Source organism: Caenorhabditis elegans, chromosome V (assembly GCF_000002985.6).
Source record: "Caenorhabditis elegans chromosome V".
Classification (NCBI taxonomy): Eukaryota; Metazoa; Nematoda; class Chromadorea; order Rhabditida; family Rhabditidae; genus Caenorhabditis; species Caenorhabditis elegans.
In genome coordinates this window covers 15,469,896-15,489,562 of record NC_003283.11, presented here as the reverse complement: position 1 = coordinate 15,489,562, position 19,667 = coordinate 15,469,896, and the positions used below count along the sequence as shown (strand labels likewise).

Below are 19,667 nucleotides of genomic sequence, written 5' to 3'. Positions count from 1 at the left end.
CCGGCAAATCGGCAAACCGGTAATTTGCCGATTTGCCGAATTTGTCGACAAAAAAATTTGCCGAACTGGAATTGCCGCCCACCCTGATTTACATCTAGCATTTATGTATATATGTACATTTTTTTGAATAACAATTTAATCTCAATTACAAAATTCAAAAACTACATAGATTCTTGGGCTCTTGTGGAATTTGGCGACACACTTTTCCGGCAAAAAATTGATTTCAACTCGGTTTGATATTGTGTCGACATGAGTGCACAGACAAATGTGTGGGATACTGTATTCAAAATTCGTAGTGTGAGTGCAGAATGCGTGAATATAAGGAAAAAATATCTGGAAATATCAAAAGTTTTTGGTTGGTCGGCCAACATTCAACTTACTTCAGGTTTTCATTATAATCAATTGACATGAAATACACGCTATTAATATTAATTATGCCAATTGTACCACTCAAACCTTCTGACAACATAAATGTAATTGTCATTAGTAATATCATACTTGTAGTGTTATCCACTTTATTCGGACTATTTTGTAACATAGCAGCTCTTTTCTTTTTAATACGTCTTAACTGTATAATTAGTAAAACTGTGAGCACAGGGTATATGAGAGTTGGTAGAAAGCGGTGAGCCACGTCCGTGTATCCATAAATTGTTTTGTCACATAGTATGCAGATGGCAAGAGTGTAGTGTTTGTTGGATGGTTTCATGGATGTGCAACTGAAATTAGAGAAATTTATAATTCAGGTATCTTCAGCTGAAATTTATAGTCACAGAGATACTGTTTTGAAATTTTTGAAAAATCACCAAAAAACTATAAGAGCATTTGTTTTTGGCCGATGGTAGACGATAGTACTAAAACTAGCAAAAATGTTCAACCAATACATTTTTTCTTACAATTTTTTCCGAATATTTCTCATCAAAAACTTTTATCAACTCTACTCTGGAAAAACACTCTAAAATATCAGGAAACCATTTTATTCTATAATAAACTGCCAGACGTGAAAAATCCAGAAACACTACAACCCAAAATATAATCAACACACTAATGACAGTAGCCTTGGTAGTTGTCAATTTCTGAATAGCATTGCTCATTGGAAACATCACTGACAACGTTCTTATCATAGCCATAATGATTGACAACCAAACGGAATACTTTCTTGTTATACTGTATGAACTGGCCATGACCTGGCCTAGTATGTCTACTAGAACCCATTCTTGCTTTAGGCAGTCAGGTATCGGATCTTCCTGAAACATCATTCTGTGCTGCCATTGATGCTTGTAGACAGAATTTTTGTAGCCGAATGCGAAACCAAGTTTGACAATATCCGATATACATATCGCTATCATAAAAATGAAAACTGCACTTGTTCGGAGAGATTTTCGGATCAAAATCAGCAAATGAAAAACGCTGACGACAATGCCAACAATTTGAAGATGGGAGGCTATATTCCAAAAAAATACCCAAAGCTTGTACCTCCAATCCGAAGGATCACTAGCCATTGTGTGTTTTGGACACCGGATATGAAAAGAATGAGCCTACTCAACTGAACATACCAGTGAACATATAATCATAAGTAGCAATTAAATGCGCCTAGGTATCGCGAAAACATTAATCATTTTTACAATTGTTGATTGTTTTGAAAAGTTAGTCATACGGGAATGTAATGAAAAAATTCGACAAAATATCATGCATAGTAAAAGGCCTAATGCGGGGAATTCAAATTTTTGAGAACAAGTTTGGCGGGAAATGATAGTGCTCTGAGGAATATCTTGGTGCTAAAAACAGGAGTTTCTGCAATTTCTCAAAAAACTCTGAAATGTTTGAGAGACTTCAAGAAGGTTCGGAAAGCTTCTGAAAATTTCTGGGAAGTTCTGGAAAAATTCAATATTTATTCCAGAAGTTGCTGTAAACGTCTGGAAACAGCTGGAACTGTCCTTTCCCCCGAGTCGGCAATGGTGGTAGTTTTTCTAGATGCTCCCGAACCTAGATTCTGATTCTGGAGTAGCAAAAAATGAATAAAATGGGAAGAAGAAGCCTGAACATTAACGTTTCATTTTTGCATTTTTGCTATAACATTCTTCATAAAATTTCGGAGAGGTCGAATAGTGTTGATAAGAACCCACTATTATAAAAGTTTCTTCCTGGTCTGCTACACAAAATACAGAAAGTCCGTGCTGCCACAGGCAAAACAAAGAGAATGAAGCTTGTTTCTTTTCAACTTCCTTATCATATCTGTTCTTTCGTTTTTAAATCATCACTTGAATTTTTCATCAATGTGTTGCCTAAATTAACATAAATGATACAAAAAATACTTCGCGAATGTTTTCTGATCATTTGAAATACCAGGCAGGAACTGTTTTCTGATTCAAGTTTTCACATACATAAAACTGCTCGGTTGAGGAGCATAAAAATCGAAGTTCGCACCAAAATCGACACTCAGAACCATGCGACTTCTTCGTTGGGCTTTTCTTCTGGCATCGGTTTCCGCCAATCTGAAAATTTGCGACCTGCCGCTAGATTTAGGTACAACACCAACCAATGGAACGAAGAAAGAACTACGGGTGAGAGAGACAAATTGATAGTTTTTGGTACCTTTTGAATGAACAGAGCTCAGAAATTTGTTGGGCCTCGATGATTGTCGGCTGCTACAAATTAAAAAATGTTTTAGTACCACTTTGACCCAAAGCTTCATATCATTTTGGCATTTGGGTACACTGGATCCGGTGGAAATGCGAATAACTTCAAAACAAGAACAGGGCCAAATGTACAATGAGTCAGTTATTTAGATAGTTTACTGTCCTATATTGAAATATTCTAACACTTTTTAGTGGATGATTTTCGTTGTGCCGCCAATAGCAAGAGTCTCGGTGGTCACTGTCAGATAGAGGGAGTTCAAACGTATGGCGACAAATATAGATTCTTACGAGGGATTCCAGCATTTGACTGTGGTAAAAATGGAGTTTGTTTGAGTTCCCCGTATTACAACTTTTGCTGCGACAAGAGGATCGAAGACAAGTACAATGCTGACTTTGATCCAAAATGTGCGAGAGGAACAAAAGTGGTGAAGGATGGAGAATCTGGCTACATTCTTCGTGGCAAAAGTTGCAAATCGAATTTCTGTCCGGATGGTGCCACATGTATGGAGGGAAATTATTTTGCAACGTGTTGCAATTGACATTTTTTACATAAGCACTTGAAAATAAATTGAGCTTTTTTTAAAGATCTTTTCTGCAATGCCAAAGTTTAGAAAAATTTCGAACGTCGGCAGGTTTCCGGCAGGCTCTGAAACCGCTCTGCAAACTGCACTCAGAAAGGATGACGTTTCCATGTAGCCACTCCCGCGTATTTCTCTTTTCCTATTCTCTCCACAATGGCATCAGCTTTGCCTTCTTTCTAATTTCCATTGTAAATCTATTAATTTTGCATATAAATTGTGGTCTACAAGGTATGCCTGAAAATTTACTTTTTCTGCTTGAACTTGGCGGTTTCGGAATTTTTTTAAATTCTGTTTTCAAATTCTGAAAGAAAATGAAATTTGCTACAAAATAGCTACGGGAATTTTAAAAAAAGTTAGTTCGAAGCCAGAAATTAATTTTCAAAGTTTGGAAAATCTATTAATTTTGCATATAAATTGTGGTCTACAAGGTATGACTGAAAATTCACTTTTTCTGCTTGAACTTGGCGGTTTTGAAATTTTTTGAAATTCTGTTTTCAAATTCTGAAAGAACATAAAATTTGCTACAAAATAGCTACGGGAATTTTAAAAAAAGTTAGTTCGAAGCCAGAAATTAATTTTCAAAGTTTGGAAAATCTATTAATTTCATATAAATTGTGGTCTACAAGGTATAACTGAAAATTTACTTTTTCTGCTTGAACTTGGCGGTTTCGGAATTTTTTTAAATTCTGTTTTCAAATTCTGAAAGAAAATGAAATTTGCTACAAAATAGCTACGGGAATTTTAAAAAAAGTTAGTTCGAAGCCAGAAATTAATTTTCAAAGTTTGGAAAATCTATTAATTTTGCATATAAATTGTGGTCTACAAGGTATGACTGAAAATTCACTTTTTCTGCTTGAACTTGGCGGTTTTGAAATTTTTTGAAATTCTGTTTTCAAATTCTGAAAGAACATAAAATTTGCTACAAAATAGCTACGGGAATTTTAAAAAAAGTTAGTTCGAAGCCAGAAATTAATTTTCAAAGTTTGGAAAATCTATTAATTTCATATAAATTGTGGTCTACAAGGTATGACTGAAAATTTACTTTTTCTGCTTGAACTTGGCGGTTTCGGAATTTTTTTAAATTCTGTTTTCAAATTCTGAAAGAAAATGAAATTTGCTACAAAATAGCTACGGGAATTTTAAAAAAAGTTAGTTCGAAGCCAGAAATTAATTTTCAAAGTTTGGAAAATCTATTAATTTTGCATATAAATTGTGGTCTACAAGGTATGACTGAAAATTCACTTTTTCTGCTTGAACTTGGCGGTTTTGAAATTTTTTGAAATTCTGTTTTCAAATTCTGAAAGAACATAAAATTTGCTACAAAATAGCTACGGGAATTTTTAAAAAAGTAAGTTCGAAGCCAGAAATTAATTTTCAAAGTTTGGAAAATCTATTAATTTCATATAAATTGTGGTCTACAAGGTATGACTGAAAATTCACTTTTTCTGCTTGAACTTGGCGGTTTCGAAATTTTTTTTAATTCTGTTTTCAAATTCTGAAAGAAAATTAAATTTGCTACAAAATGGCTACGGGAATTTTTAAAAAAAGTTTGTTTGAAGCCAGAAATTAATTTTCAAAGTTTGGAAAATCTATTAATTTTGCATATAAATTGTGGTCTACAAGGTAAATGCTGGAGCAGCGTTGATGAATGAATAAGGACGTTTTGGGATAGATCAGGACATTGCAGTGTTTGATAAAACTATGCACTATGCAGATCAACATGAGAAGTGTGATCACTTTGGTGCAGAAGGCAAAAGAGCATCTGATAAAAACCAAGGGTGAAATCATCAATGTATCCAGTATTGCGTCAGGTCCCCATGGGGTGAGTGAAAGGCTTATATTACAAAAAAACGTACTTAGAAGTTTGTAGGACTCCCAAATGACCTACTATGGGATGTCAAAGGCTGATCTGAACCACTTCACCAGAAGTTCTGCGATCTCTCTGATCCAACACGGAGTTCGAGTAAACTCCGTCAGTCCAGGGTTCACATTGACAGGATTTGGAGATGCCATGGGATTCCCTCCGGGAGCCCTAGAGAAGGTGAACCCATCTTTATATGCTACCTATGAGTAAATTTGTAAGTTTAGGTCATAAAACACTATGCATCCCACAAAGAGTGTATTCCGAGTGGAGTGGTTGCTCGACCTGGAGATATTGCTCAAATAATATTATTCCTGGCGGATAGAACCATGTCCTCATATATCATCGGACAATCTATAATAGCTGACGGAGGATCATCGTTGGTGATGGGAATGCAGGCACATGATATGTTGGAAATTTTAAAGCAATAATTTTTTTGGTGTTTCGATTAGTCTCTACGCTTTACTTCCACTTCCAAAATTAGCAGTCTTTCGCTATTAGCGGCTCTTGATGGGTCGCGATTTGCAAAAATTGCAGTTTTATGAACATTTTATCTAATCACTAGTTTTGTTTCTAATTAATAAAATTCCATAAGTAGTTTTAAAATCACTTTAAAAACCCTGTGGATCTGTCATTTTTGTCCGGCCTGCCGCGTACACATGACCTTTACAATTCGTTCTTTGTTCAGTCAACACGCATGTTTCAATGAACTTTTCTTTCTTTCTCTAATTCTACTATCACTCCATTTGGCATGACGTTGAGCGAAAATTTCATTTGCAAACAAAATATATTTTTTTATTGATTATTGATTTTCAATTAATGTGCTTAATATGTGGCTCCCCGGTAGCCGAGCCACATTTCGGAGGAATATCTTGTCGGTAAGTGATTTTCTGTAATTTTTGTCTCAATTTGCAAAAATGTACACGATTCAGAGCATGTGCGGCATTTTTTCGTAGATACCATCATGCGAAACGAGATGTGACACAATGTACCTGTAAGATACTAACGTCGAAATCCCATCCATGCCGAAGATGCCGGGTTTTGAAATGTTTCGAGGCGGGGATGACAGTTGAAAGTTAGTTAAGTTTCTTGAATTTTCTGGGGGTTTATGAGTACTTTGAAACTTTTCAGAAATTCGAGTGAATCGAGACAAAAATTCCACTACAATAGCAATTTCAGAAAGTCCATCATCATTGTTAACAGTGAGTTTATTAAAATTTTAATGAGTTGGGGTAAAAAATTGAATTACCCTCCAAAAAATCTTCTTAACAAATTCGAATTTTCCGGCAAAATGTTTTTCAGAAATTTTTGAATTGACCACCTAAATTTTTTGTTAGAGAAATTGAATTTTCCGTCGATCCTCCCCCACATAATTACAGGCCCGAATAATTCTTCGCGATACTTCCAATGTTCATTGTGCCGTGCTCCACTGGAAACAATTCGAAGTGACTCGAAGTAAAATTGCAGATGGAACCTACAACCAGTTGAACATTTTTGAACTTTCGTGTGCTGTCAGCAAGGATATTGGTTTGACATAAAAAATGGTTCACAATCTGTTTCCTTCCACGGAAAAACTGAAAAATGGCGATAAGGTGGGTTGAGACTTTACTGAGATTTTAGGAAAATTTCAATAATATTCAAAAAATAGTAGAAATTTTTCATATCTTGCTATTCCAGTACGTTTCAGAAATATTTTCAGGGAGCTCTTTTGCGGAACTTTATTCCAAAGTTATGGCTGATTGATCCTGTCTTGGATTATATACGGAATTTTGAGGAATACGATGCGATTGGACAATCTGATTTAGAAAAACTAATCATCGATTTTTACAAGGGAGCTTTTTCGGTAAAATGTAGCATGAGTGATGAAGATATAATAAGGTATACACTTATAAAATCTTGATTAACAGAAAATCTGTTGAATTTCAGAACTTTTTCACCAATTTGGTCGTTCTACTTTTTCAATTTGATTCAACCTATCATATCGATGAAGTTGGAGGAGCCAGAATTTATGGCAATTGTTTGGCTGATGTTTTTTGATAGCAGTTGGTCAAATAACTTCAATCCAAAATTAACGATTAATGAAATTCAGGCTACTCAAATATATCCGATGAATGTCTGGAAATGTGCAGAAATATCAGAAAAATTGTTTTGAGGGAGCTACGGAACTATCAAATAGATATAAATTGTGGAGAAAAGCGATTTTTGAAACACTGGAGTCATTGGAATATTTCGAAAAAGGAGATAAAAAATTGATGGAAGAAATTCTCATTTGTCAGATTAATAATATCAAAATACACGACGATTTTCGAGAAATACTCAGCGAGACTAAACTTTAATTTTTAATTTTTCCATTTTTTGTTAAATTAATGGGTAATTTTGGATCTCATGTTCAGGAATAAAATATTTGAATGAATAATTTTTGTAATCCAGGTACTCACTACAAAAGTGTTAGCGGGAGAACTTAGGCTCCGAAGACATGAAAACACCATCTGAAAATGTGTCAGTTGATGCAATATTGAGCAACATGAAAATAATCTTCTTGGGAGAGCTTTTCAAAAACTTTTATTTAATAAACCAGCTCTCAGAAAATTTTAGTCAAAAATTTGATTGAGCATTTCCAAATTTCAATTTCCAGAGAAATTTAAATAAGGTTTCCTAGTGGTTTTTGAGCAGACTAAACTTTAGTTAATGACGTCTCAAAAATTTTAAAACGTCAGAATATTTATCCCGATTTTATCGTTTGTCGATCATTGGCCACTGACCTTCGCTGAATATGCTAGATCTCTGGGAAGTTAGAATTCTTCAAAAAAGAGCAGAATATGATGCCTGAAACTAACTGAAACTAGAGACTGGAAACGATGCCAGTAAAAAAAAATCTTGAAATATCCAGAAATGCAGTTCAATATTTAACATTATATCGAAAATCGTTCGTAATTCGGATACGCTCATCAGATAATTCAATGACCTCTTTCTACATGGCACTGACACTTTTATCTTGTAGATCTAGTACATGCGGGTATAAACGCGAACTATTTCCTTTCACATTTCTCTTGCTAAGTTGATACATTTCGGTTACTTTTTGAAATTCTTTTTCATGAAGAACTCGAATACAATGTGCCAGGTTTGCGGAGCTGCGGAAGCAGACTTACATTTTGGTGGAATATCTTGCAGGTGACTTTTTTTTTTACAAAACGAAAAATATGAAACATTTCAAAAATTTCAAAAAAAAAACTGACTTGACATGCAATTTTTTTCGAGATTTTTGGAAAATTTAAAACTATCCTAATTTGAAAATTTTACAACTCTCCGGAATATCGAGAAAAGTTTTTAATTTTCAGAAAAATCCTTTTTTTTTTTGAATTTTAAGCAAAATTTGAAAATGCCACAATTTCCCATTTCAGAGCATGCGCTGCATTCTTCCGTCGTTTTTTTCTTTCAAAGAAACAATCCAAAAAGTGCACGTGTAAAACCAGAATTCTCGATTCTCATCCATGTAGAAGTTGCCGGATTCTCAAGTGCTTTGAAGCCGGAATGACGTCGAAAAGTAAGTTTTTGCATAGGAACTTGTCTGCAAAACGTTTATTTTCTGCAGAAATTCAATCTGGTCGAGACAAGACATCAACAAAAGCGATAAGTTGTATTTCTACAGAGAGCACATCTAATTCGTTAAGTGTAAGTTATATTTTTTCAACCTTCGAAAAAAGAAATCCGTCGAGCCGGATTCGAACCAGCGACCTAAGGATACCCACTGACTCTACAGTCCTCCGCTCTACCAACTGAGCTATCGACGGCGTGTCTTGCCTGATAACCGGAGTCATTGCGTGATAACAGAAATTTTGAGTGAATTGCCATGGTAATTTTCCTGAAACCGGAAATACCTAATTGAGACTCCATTCACAATATCTTCATTAATTTCCTCATTCCAGGCACGTATAATTCCCCGTTCGTCGTTGAATATACATGGTGCAGTACATCTCTGGCAAGAGTTCGAAAATACTCGGGCTTGTAAGAAAGGAACCAAAAGAAATGCATTGATTGTTTCGACGTCATCAGCCGGTGATATGGATTCAACATGGAAAATGGTTATAAATTTGTTCTCTTCATTAGGAGAATTGGAAATTAAAGATAAGGTTTGTAAAACGTTAGATGTGGAAAACAATTACTAAACATATGCATGTTTCTTTTTTCTTTTCCCTTATTTTTATGAACATGTCCATGAACAACTATATGTTTTAAGACTGCTCTATTGCGAAACTTCATGCCTAAATTCATACAAATCGATTCCGTACCGTACTTCGCTGCAAACATCGATGTGTTCAAAAATATCGGCAGAGATGAATATGAGAGCAGTATAATTGATTTTTACGACGGCGTTCTTCCTGAAACAAACACAATTTCAAAGAAGGACACAATAAGGTTAGCGGTGTCGGGGGCATAGCTCAGAGGTAGAGCGCCCGCTTCGCATGCGGGAAGTCCGGGGTTCAATCCCCCGTGCCTCCAAACCTTTTTTTCCTGAATTTTCAACATTTTGCAGAATATTTGAACCGTACTGGAATTTTTACACTAACAAAGTTATTTTACCAATTGCTCTGATGAAACTGGAAGGTCCAGAGTTCATGGCTCTTGTGTGGTTATTGTTTTTTGATAATGGTGCTCAAGAATGTTATTTCCTTTCCCAAATTCTCACTTGCAGGCTACACAAATCTTTCCGATAAGTGTCGAGAAGCGTGCCGAAACATTAAAAAAGTGATTCTTCGCGAGTTGAGAAGCTATCAAATTGACAGGAACTTCGATCGAAATCGGTTTTTTGAAATATTAGAAGCACTACAACTCGTCGAACGAGGAGAGAAGAAGTTTATGGAGGAGATGGTGATTTGTGAACTACTAAACATTAAAATCGACCCAGGATTCATGGAGATAATAAGGGAATCCAAACTGTAATTTAATATTGCTTTTATTTTTTCGATTCTGACTTACAATCTTCACTAGAAAACAATTTCTTGGTTTCTTGACGTTAAAAAGTTTTGCAACCCTCTGATTGAGAAAAAGTTTCGCATTCCATGAAAATTACCAGTTCTAAATAATAAAGTCACTGAACCTTTTCCCCTCATGCATATATCAATAATCTCTGCTTATTCATACTATACTCGTTTACTGAAAAGACGTTGGTCAATAGGGCGTTAGCACCGGAGAAATCAAATTAAACGCTGATAAGGTTTCTTTCACAATTTGATCAGTAAAACCAAGAAATGATAACAGATGAGCCAATTGATCAATTGGTCTCTCTGTTCAATCGATGTGCCAAAAGATTTGGTGCTCACAGTAAATCTCAATACAAGAAATAACGGACCGGAAATTATTATTAAAATAAAAATTCAGCAGTTTTAGGGTGCACAATTGTCTTGCCAAGCTGAACAAGCTTCTCCGATTTAACATTTTTTAATCAAGCTTAGGAGGTCAGAGATGCAATGTCGGCCCATTCCTAATAAAAATTAGTTTTTTTGGATGTTAAAGTTCTTATTACAACTTGCAGTTACCCTTTTTGGACTCTTCTCTGTCTGTTATCAACACCTATCACTTGCAATGTTGCCAATAAAATACACTCAGTATGCTCACAAAAGTAAATACCATAGTTTGGTCTCTGTAGTCGTTAGAATTTTATAACACTATGCATGCTTGCAAACATATTATCTTAATTTCGCAATTTTGATAAAAATATGCTTTTAATCCAACTGAAAGTTTGCTTCAACGATTGTAAATTTATAAACTTTTGTAGCGATTATGTAGTTGCCAAAGGGTGGGGCGGAACCCAGTTTTTCACATGTAGCAAAAATGAAATTTGTAGCGTCAGTGTACAGATTGTTGAATAAGCTCCTCCCATCGTACTGAAATCACGAGACATGATAGCAATATTTTTCAAAAGCAAATTTTGCCCATTCGTAATCTGGAAAATTGTTTCATCCACAAGTTTTTGAATTAGGTAAGTTTTAAATGTTGGTATTATAAGTTGGGGTTGGGAGAGTTCATGTACTTTAGAAATAAGGTAATGAGTCATCTACAAGAGAATTCGATATTCAGCAGTCTCATATCAAATTAAAACATAAAAAATATAGTTCATTTTGTTTTAGAACAAATTATCGACAAAATGCTGACCCGGAAAAAGTTTGTGTTTTTTTACGTTACATTGAGTTTTTTGGCGCTGCTTTTAATTTTGCACAATTCCGATAGAGTAAGTTTAAATATTTTTATTAAACGTTGCAATTACATAGTTCTAATTATTTTTTTTTTAATACAGATAATCTACTGTGTGAACCCTAAATTTGAAGTTTTGCAAACAACTCCTAAACCCAGCTTTGAAGTTTTGGAAGCTTCTACGCCCACGCTACTCATCGATAGAGCATGCGAATGTGTCTCAAGTCGTACACGGGAGTCTTTCGATTTCTGCTACAAAAATCCAAAGGTTTTTGCTTTTTCTGTAATATTTTGAGATTGATATCGTCTTTCAGAATGTTTCGTTGGTTGGGAAGCGGTTCAATTGCACTTGGTTAAGCATTTTGGAGGATTTGAGTAAGTTACACGGAGGTTCTCCTCGCCTGTCTTTTTCTCTTGTATTACTCGTGCCACGCCAGTCGTTTTTTTTTCTTTTTTTACTTAGTTTTTAAACTATTTTTTTTCCAGAACTCATTGGATCACACGAACAGATTATGGTGGAACTGAAGAGGCCTGTTAAAAATGATTCAGATATTATGTTTGTATCTGCCACTTCAAAAAACCACCTGTTTAACTTCAATGAAATGGTAAGAGTTCATTTTGAGACTTTTTTCATAATTTCTCGAATTAATTCAGTTGAACAAATCTTAATGCTACATTTTCAGTATAACATTGTGCATCGCAATTGGCCAAATCAAAACATGATTCTCTATTCTTTGGATCTTACCGACGCTCAAATACTTGACATCGAGAAGAGGCCAACTGTCAAAGTTCGGAAATTCGATTATTCCAAGTATCCGAATTATGTAGAAAACTGGATGGAATATCGTTTCAAAGCGTTGATTCTCGCTGTGAGTTTTGGTTTAAAAAGGAGAATAGAATCAGACTTTTGAAGGAAGCGATTCGGGATTATGCGAATGTTTGGTGGATTGATGCCCATACAAAATGGATTCATCCAAATTCATTGGATACAGTTTATGGAGATCTGGCAGAATGCGCCAACGATGTTAACTGTACGAAGGTTTGTAGAAAATCAGAGGTAGCTTTTAGTGCTTCCACACGTGGTGTCAGGCTGTCCATTTACAGTTTGATCTACTAAAAATGCGGGAATTTTTCCTCCAAAAAAGTGCGACGCCAGCACGTTCTTAATCATGCGAAATCAGTTGAGAAGTCTGCGTCTAAATTCCTGCGATTCTTGTAGGTCAAGGTAGAACAAACCGAAATGTGACACTGCTTCCACCGTACTCTTCCAGTAATCAGCTCGTTACTGCGGAGGTTATCGCAGACCTCGATCGATGTCGGCTGCGTATTTATTCAAATCTTTTTTCAGAACTCCTCAATTCAAACATTTATCAACTCAACGCACAGCAATTACGCAGTTCTAACAAATGGTCCGTTGTCTTGGTTTGAATTTTAGAAACATAGGATTTTCAGGACTTCTTGACTATTTTCCCACGTTTGACACAGATGTTCTGAAAACAAACGAAAAAGGCCTTCAAGTATCTGCAATGCTGGTCTATTTGGCTCGAACTCCATTCACTTTGGAGATTTTGAAATGGTAGGGTTTTTTCTCATGCTCTTGCTTGGAAAATTGTCCAATTAAAAACACATTACCTTCTAAAAAATTCCAGGCACACCCTTTGCGCATTAGAAGAAAAATGTATGAACCCGCCGGCAGCGAAACTGAAGTGCGACATCATTCCCACCTGGAATTCTTATGCAGGATGTTTTCGGTACGATCAGTCATCAATCAATATTTTGCTGTTAAATCAATTTCGAGATCACAACAGTTACTTCATGGCAAAGAATGTTGGTGTAGTTGAACGGACGTATTAGGCATTTTGAAATTTAGATAACAGGGGTTTTCCTATTCGGGTTTCCTCCTGGCTCTACTTTAACAACGTATATATCGGTTTATCAATTGGTTTTATCATTGGGTTTATCAAAAAATTGCCAACTAGGAAGTTACGTAAAATTGTTTTTTGATACAACCCATGACAACCGAAATTTCAGCCGTCAAAGTAGAGAAGTGCAAGTCCAATAGGAAAAATACCTTAATTTGTTGTTATTCTCTGCTGATGCAATCATATTTGTGTTGATTCAAACCGGTATTAAGTTCCATTAATAATTAAATATTTCCATCATATTAATTAGTTATTTGAAGTTTTATTTCAAATCTGTTTTATCAAAAAATAAATACATCAATCATGTAAAAGCAAGTATCAAACCCGTAGTGCAAATGTTTTCCCTAGGTTTTTTTTTCAACAATCTACTTATCAGTGTAAAAACATTGTCTAAGGAAATGTGTCATTTTTCCAACGACATGAGACGTCCGACTGGACAGGGAATGCGCTTGATTTGGGTAGACCATCAAGTCAAAATCGACTCCCCGATTTTGTAGCTCATCAATTAGGATTGCACTGTTTTGGAAGTGCACATTGTCTGGAATTGAAAACACATTTTTAATTTAAAAAAAAAATAAATTTGAAATCCCTACCATCCAGAAGCCCATGCATCAGAAGAAGTCGTGTAGATTTGAAGTTGTCCAATTTCTTAGTCACATCGCTGTACGACTCTAACGGTGCATCACCCATATATCTTTCAGTGTAGGTTGCATCTGAAAATTTCAATCATACTCTTCCATTTTTCTGTGGCGAGCCTACCATAATATGCAAAATTAGTGACTGGCGCCACTGAAACTGCGCACTTGAAGAACTGCTCTGGAGCTTCATTGACCATGGAGAGCGTCATAAAACCGCCATAGGACCAGCCAAAAACGGCAACTCGGCGAGCATCTAATAAGTGACGGTAGAGACGGAGGACAACTCTTAAATTCAAATTATAAAACTTCGAACTAGTTAGCACACTTTTTAAAAATCTTTTTATCGCAACGTATTAGAAAAGTTGCGATTTTTCCGAGCTATCGCAAGTTTCAAATTATCCAAAACTCACTTGATAGCTTTAATCTGATCCTCCACCTCCACCGTTCCCAACTGCCCATAAATTGCTGATCTATACTTCCATCCTCGTCCACCACTTCCTCTTCCATCAATCCTTAAAATGGCGGCTTGTGACGCTGAAGCCACAACTTCTTCGATTCCAATTTGAGTCGCCTCCTTCGTGTTCTGATCGTTAGGTCCTCCGTATACATGAACAATCAACGGTATTGCCTGATGTTTGTCTCGGTTGTAAATGTCTTTTGGAATTGAGAGCTTGATAAGGGCATCTGAAATATTGGCTCTAAATTTTTGAAAAAAAAAATCCAAAAAAGGTACCAAAGTCATCAGAAATTTTGATAGTCTCTTTGATAATCACCGGAAGACCAGCTTCTTCTACACGATTTTGATAGGTTTTGTCGTAGAGGAGATTCGCATCTGTAAGAACTCGAATTCTTCCGTTGTTGAGATATTTGAAGCCTACGCTCTGTTTTTTTGTCACTGTCCATTCGAGTCAAGTTCACTATTGCTGTATGGGGCGCAGCTGGTCCTTTGCATGAAACAATTGCCGTTTTCATCTGATCATCCATTTGAGCTTGAGCCCATGTGCAATTTTTAATAGAGCACGAGATGCAATATGCCGAGTTTCGAGATTCATCGGCCAAGCTATACGAGAAAAGCGATCTGTGGGAAGGTTTTGGCGCGGCTGCGTGGAAAAAAATTGTTCTGGTTTCTTTATTGATACCGTTGATTGATGTGACATCGTATTCACCGAGGTTCAGGAACTTCGGAGTTCTAAGTTGTCCATGTGAGAGTCGAAGAGATGCAACTTGTTGGAAGGCATTGTCACGTTTGTCATGTGGAAGAAGGAAGAAGAGAGTGTCCTCGAATGAGGTGATCGAGTGGAAATCATCATGAGTTACCCATCGTTTTGAGGCATATTTGTATTCAAATTCCTGAAAATATTTCAATTTAACGGCTTAAAATGTTTTAAAAAAGGATTGCTTTTTCTAAAGGGATAGCTGAACAAATTATTTGGCTCAACGAAGTCCTTAATTGCAATATCAAGAAAACCCTCACCAAACGACAAATCGCAGTGTCCCAGTCACAAATCGTCAACGCCACCTCATTTTGGTACCGATTTGTCCATACCGACACCAATTGCTCTGTTCCATTAATCTCCAACCACTTCACTGCCAGCAAATAATGATAGGACAGACTATCCTTCAACTGAACATCTAACTGCCTGGATTGTTCCGTTTTCTTGTTCCATATCGAAAGCGTATAAGTTGGCAAGACTTTTGCAAAGGTTTTCGGGTAGTGGAAATTTGTGTCAATTGGGTAGGGCTCTAGACGGTGGTAGGTTTTCAAGGAGACATTCTTTGTAAGATGGTTGTCATATGAAGCATATGCGAGTTGATCTCCTTTTGTTGACCACCACATTGCATCCTTTCTTCCGAATATTTCCTCCTCGTAGATCCAATCAAAAAGTCCGTCGACTGTGTGTTCACCTCCATTGCTCACACGAGTCAAGCCTTCTTCTTCAGGACTACTTTGGTAGTAGATTTTATTACTTTCAACGAAAACCTAAAAAATATGTATCATGAACTAAAGGGTAGCATTTCCATAGGGATGCGAGCCTGCCTCAAACCTACCTGCCTTTACGTGTTTACTTCTAATTTGACAAAAGGCGTAGGTGTAAAATCGAGGCAGGTGCAAAACTAGGCTAATAAGACGTTAAAAATCAGAAGAGTTGGAAGAGCCCAGACAGTTAGAGTACTCTCTGATCTTTTTTCCTAGACTAGGATCTCAGTTTTTGAAGAAAATAATTACTGCAACATACTAAGATTTTTTCTAGAAACCCAACTTACAAAATCATTGAACTTCCCATTCCACTTGAACGCCTGAATCACGGACTCTTCCTTGCGGAGGCCAATGTCGTATGTGATTCTGGAATCCGAAAGTTCACGGAAAAGTTCTTCAACCTCAAAGGGTAACAGGGGATTCAACCTCTCATTATTGTTCACAATTTTCAAATGAAACGTCTCGTTCTGCGGATTCATTCCCGGATTCGGCGCGTGATCCATCATAGCAAAATACTTCCGATCTGCGGACGGCGTGATCTCGGCCTAAATAAGAGAAATTGGGAATAGATCTCAGCCTGAATGAGAGAGAAGTTGGAAAAAAGTAATCTAGAAATTACCCCATTTTCTCTTCCAAAAATCAGTCTGGATACTCCATCTTCGACAATTTCCACACCTTCCCAACTTTGCATAACAACAGCATTGTTATCGGTAAACGCGAATTCGGCATATGGATATCGTAGCGATCGTAGATCAGAAACGTTCAACCGCCACGATCCAAATGATTTAGCAGCAAAAACTGAAACTTTTAAATTTTATTTGGCAATTTTTTATTAAATACTGTGAAATGTTCATGTTTTTTGGCTTCAGAGAATTAATCTTAAATTACCGAAACTCACGTGGTGTGAAGAATACCAGCGCTGCGAATATCATTACCAATATGAGGAGCACCACGACTATAGCGGTGGTGATGCCCTTACAGTCACGTTTTTGAGACTCGTTTCCGCCGAGCTCCTGAAAATTTCAAGTGTGATTTTATGGTGCTAGATTTCACAAAGTTAAAAAAGTAAAATTGATAACCCGAAATGAATTTGACCGAAGTGAATAAACTTTAAAAATGACCTAAAAGTCGATAAAACCACTTTTAGTTACAAATTTTTTTCGCCGAAAAAACGCTAAAATGAAAAAGAAAAGAACTAGGTCTAGAATTAAAAAATAAATCAGCCATTCGAAATGTTTCACTTTAGTTTTAATAGTTAAAAAATCTAGAAATTCTCAAAAGTATCATTGAAACGAAAGACTTCCTCCAACCATGCCTTCAAAGAAGCATGAGCACACACCCGCATCAAAATATGTTTGCAAATAGAATTAAAAGGAATTCATCCGAAAAACTGGACACTTCCACCTCCTCTGCCATGAATAGTCGGAACACCTTTTAGCAAGGAGGGGGAATTATTGACAAACAAACAAAATTAGAAAACATCAGCAAGCAAAAAAAAATTCTGATGAAAAAAGCGGTAAAATGGCGAGACGGAACTAAAAATGAGAATGGAAGGACCTGTTTTTAGGTGGAGGACAGTCCTTTTGTACCCATTTTTGTGTTGCATTTTTTGTGTTCATTCAATTATGCTTGGAATTCCTTAGTCAGTTTTGGTGAATTAGACGAAAAGATGGATTGAAAATGTTTATAAAAGTTTTTCCGAACGATTTGGAACTGTTTTCAATTGCTGTAATCTTTCTAAAAGATGAAATAGGCAAGTTTTGTAAAATTCAGTCAACAAACTTTTTTTGTCAATTTTTCAAGAAAGAATAAAAGAAGAGAAATGACAATTTTTTTCTTTATGTTATAAAATTTTAATAAACATTTCTAGAAACTTTTCTAGTTTGTCTGTGAATGTTCAAGCACCTTTTTCAATGGTTCCGTTAGAAAAATTATTTTTTTGAAAATTAGAAATCTGAAAAAAAATTCTAACACACTTTGGAGTTTCAAAGAAAATAATTATGGGCACTTGATCTTGTCCCAAGTATATTCCAAATTTAGAAGGTCACCACCACCACCTGATTTTTCGAAGTTTTCCATTTTTTGTGTTTTTTCCGTAGAATTCCATCTATCTCATAAAGGTCATTCACATCATTTTTAAGTGTCCGTCTTAAAAAAGAAAATTTAAAAAAAGAAAGTAAAACCAGTTTTTTCTTGTCTGGAATTTTTTAATTTCTATAATAATTCCTCAATTATTTTTCATTGATTCCAAGCATTCCTCGCTCATCACAAATTGAAAAAAAGATATTAGATTGTGCTTTACGGTGTAACTGATAGTGTATTTTTATCTCTAAATCTCTTACCTCATCATATCCCTCTAACAGATCCGCCTCGGCTGTCATGCCCTGTGGAAGCCGTTTGAGTTTTTTTTCTGGGAAGGTCTGAAAAAATTGGTTAAAATTTGAAAAAAAAAGTTATTAAAAATTATGGAAAAAAGGAAAAAGTGTAAACTATAATTTAAGTTAAAAATATGAAACTGTCAATTTTTCAAAATAGTGATAATAAAACTTCTTTTTTTTTGAAAAAAAAATTCTAAAAGGTTTGTAATTTTGTCTGCCCCTAGAAATCCTTAAAATTTCTCACAAAAAAAAACATTTTTTTTCCAATTCAGTGCTAGAATTTTTTTTTTGCAAAAGGTTACGATTAAAAAAAAAAAAAAACTACAAAAATATGAAAAATATTAGTTTTTGTTAATTTTTTTTGCCAGAAGAGATGAAAGACCAAAACAACTTTTTTTTTTCTTCATCTTGAAATACCCCGCGAGCGGAGAAACAGAGCCATATTAAATTACCAGAGCAAGATGTGCCAAAAATGAGAGATTCTCAAATAACTAGCTCAATGAAGATTGATCCAGAAGTTTTAGTGACTTGCACAAGAGGAAATATAGTTTTTTTTTTTTGGTTTTCACCAGAAAGAAAAGAAAAAGGAAAAGTTACGATATTTTCTAGATTTTTCTAAAGTGATATTTTCAGATTTCTTAAAATACGTAATTTCAAGTTGATCGAAAAAAATTGTTAAAAAACTTATAAATTTCAAAAATTAATTTGTAACTGCCAATTACTTTTTTTAATACGAATGCATTTGTTTCTGTTAATTGCTTAATTTTTTTTTAATTTTCAGAACTTTTGTGAAAAACAATGTTTTTCCTGAATACGCGAAGAAGAAGAAAAAATCAGGTTATTCATTTGCCCGAAAATAAATTGAAAAAATTTAATTTTTTTTCACAATTTTATTTGGTTTTACCGGTTCATTTTTTCTTACTTTAAGAAAATTCCAAAACGATGCTACTCCATTAGAAAAATCACTTTTTGTGAAAATTAAAAATTTAGATTTAACAAAAGGATTCAGGTTCTACGTGTATAAGAAAACTTCAATGGAACAGGAAAAATTGATCAAAAAATCTTAGAAATCAACTTGATGAGAACAAAACATATGAAATTGGTTTATGAAACTAGAGAAAGAAGTGAGACAGAAGACGGATTGAACACTCAAATCCTCACAGATGTTTATTTATGTTTGAATGAGATTGAAGATTGAATTGCATTTCAACTTCTGGAGATGCACTTTAAATTGCTTAAAATTAAATAAAAATCTGGGGGTTTTCTTTTAAATTTTTTTGCAAAACGTTTTGAGTCATCAAAAAAAAACTCAACATAAAATTTTTTTAAATTTAAACAATTCGAAAGTTTATTAAATTCGTAATTGGTAAAAAAGTTTTTTATATACGGAAAATACACTTTCAACGCATTTAATTGAAAAAAAAACGGTTCAAAATATCGTTTTTGATAAAATATTGTAAAAGTCTGAAAATTGAAAAATT

The 19,667-nt window shown here is 35.1% G+C and overlaps 5 protein-coding genes, 2 non-coding genes and 2 pseudogenes across 14 annotated transcripts; 6 read left to right on the top strand and 3 right to left on the bottom strand.

Annotated features, from left to right (window-relative positions):
• Positions 1–161: 161 nt before the first annotated feature.
• Positions 162–1,499, bottom strand: srw-21 (G-protein coupled receptors family 1 profile domain-containing protein; the record flags this gene model as incomplete). Its single annotated transcript, NM_001026203.1, has 3 exons — positions 162–333; positions 381–716; positions 952–1,499. The coding sequence occupies 3 exons, from the start codon at positions 1,497–1,499 to the stop codon at positions 162–164; spliced, it is 1,056 nt and encodes a 351-aa protein (NP_001021374.1).
• A 945-nt stretch (positions 1,500–2,444) lies between these two features.
• On the top strand, positions 2,445–3,175 carry C06B8.11 (annotated as a pseudogene). The gene is made up of 3 exons: positions 2,445–2,561; positions 2,669–2,773; positions 2,829–3,175. Coding segments are annotated over exons 1-3 (569 nt in total).
• A 1,750-nt stretch (positions 3,176–4,925) lies between these two features.
• C06B8.3 (DeHydrogenases, Short chain) lies at positions 4,926–5,509 on the top strand (the record flags this gene model as incomplete). The annotated part of the gene is made up of 3 exons (NM_074454.2): positions 4,926–5,039; positions 5,088–5,258; positions 5,306–5,509. The coding sequence occupies 3 exons, from the start codon at positions 4,926–4,928 to the stop codon at positions 5,507–5,509; spliced, it is 489 nt and encodes a 162-aa protein (NP_506855.2).
• A 388-nt stretch (positions 5,510–5,897) lies between these two features.
• Positions 5,898–7,414, top strand: nhr-151 (annotated as a pseudogene). Its single transcript is given in 9 exon segments — positions 5,898–5,956; positions 6,011–6,153; positions 6,210–6,280; positions 6,458–6,613; positions 6,617–6,670; positions 6,778–6,956; positions 7,005–7,120; positions 7,168–7,277; positions 7,280–7,414. Coding segments are annotated over 9 exon segments (1,023 nt in total).
• Positions 7,415–8,097: 683 nt separating this feature from the next.
• nhr-150 (Nuclear hormone receptor family member nhr-150) lies at positions 8,098–10,180 on the top strand. Its single transcript, NM_074453.3, has 7 exons — positions 8,098–8,249; positions 8,480–8,622; positions 8,671–8,750; positions 9,005–9,208; positions 9,316–9,494; positions 9,613–9,728; positions 9,772–10,180. The coding sequence occupies exons 1-7, from the start codon at positions 8,191–8,193 to the stop codon at positions 10,017–10,019; spliced, it is 1,029 nt and encodes a 342-aa protein (NP_506854.1). The 5' UTR covers positions 8,098–8,190; the 3' UTR covers positions 10,020–10,180.
• C06B8.t2 lies at positions 8,786–8,869 on the bottom strand. The gene is given in 2 exon segments: positions 8,786–8,821; positions 8,833–8,869. It is a non-coding gene; the product is annotated as a tRNA-Tyr (tRNA).
• On the top strand, positions 9,507–9,578 carry C06B8.t1. Its single transcript has one exon. It is a non-coding gene; the product is annotated as a tRNA-Ala (tRNA).
• A 633-nt stretch (positions 10,181–10,813) lies between the features above and the next one.
• On the top strand, positions 10,814–13,503 carry C06B8.2. Of its 4 annotated transcripts, none has more exons than NM_074451.3 (12): positions 10,814–10,875; positions 10,924–11,058; positions 11,207–11,307; positions 11,374–11,538; positions 11,585–11,645; positions 11,757–11,875; positions 11,954–12,139; positions 12,184–12,309; positions 12,619–12,679; positions 12,723–12,846; positions 12,920–13,021; positions 13,302–13,502. In NM_074451.3, exons 3-12 carry the CDS (start codon positions 11,224–11,226, stop codon positions 13,330–13,332), a joined length of 1,059 nt encoding a protein of 352 aa, NP_506852.2. In that variant the 5' UTR covers positions 10,814–10,875; positions 10,924–11,058; positions 11,207–11,223; the 3' UTR covers positions 13,333–13,502. The 4 variants fall into 4 exon arrangements, with proteins under 4 accessions (NP_506852.2, NP_001379287.1, NP_001256669.1 ...); NM_001269739.3 differs by lacking the exon at positions 10,814–10,875 and adding an exon at positions 13,141–13,252 and having other exon boundaries at positions 11,007–11,058; positions 12,920–13,097; positions 13,302–13,503; NM_001392671.1 differs by lacking the exon at positions 10,814–10,875 and having other exon boundaries at positions 10,923–11,058; positions 12,920–13,252.
• dpf-1 (Dipeptidyl peptidase family member 1) lies at positions 13,439–18,234 on the bottom strand (the record flags this gene model as incomplete). Of its 3 annotated transcripts, NM_074450.7 has the most annotated exons (12): positions 13,441–13,730; positions 13,786–13,905; positions 13,952–14,115; positions 14,241–14,514; positions 14,564–14,662; positions 14,709–15,180; positions 15,305–15,811; positions 16,096–16,174; positions 16,235–16,353; positions 16,428–16,606; positions 16,707–16,821; positions 18,151–18,228. In NM_074450.7, the coding sequence occupies 12 exons, from the start codon at positions 18,187–18,189 to the stop codon at positions 13,558–13,560; spliced, it is 2,340 nt and encodes a 779-aa protein (NP_506851.1). The 3 variants fall into 3 exon arrangements, with proteins under 3 accessions (NP_506850.1, NP_506851.1, NP_001256667.1); NM_074449.6 differs by having other exon boundaries at positions 13,439–13,730; positions 16,096–16,353; positions 18,151–18,234; NM_001269738.3 differs by lacking the exon at positions 18,151–18,228 and having other exon boundaries at positions 13,558–13,730; positions 16,707–16,740.
• Between the last annotated feature and the right edge of the window lie 1,433 nt (positions 18,235–19,667).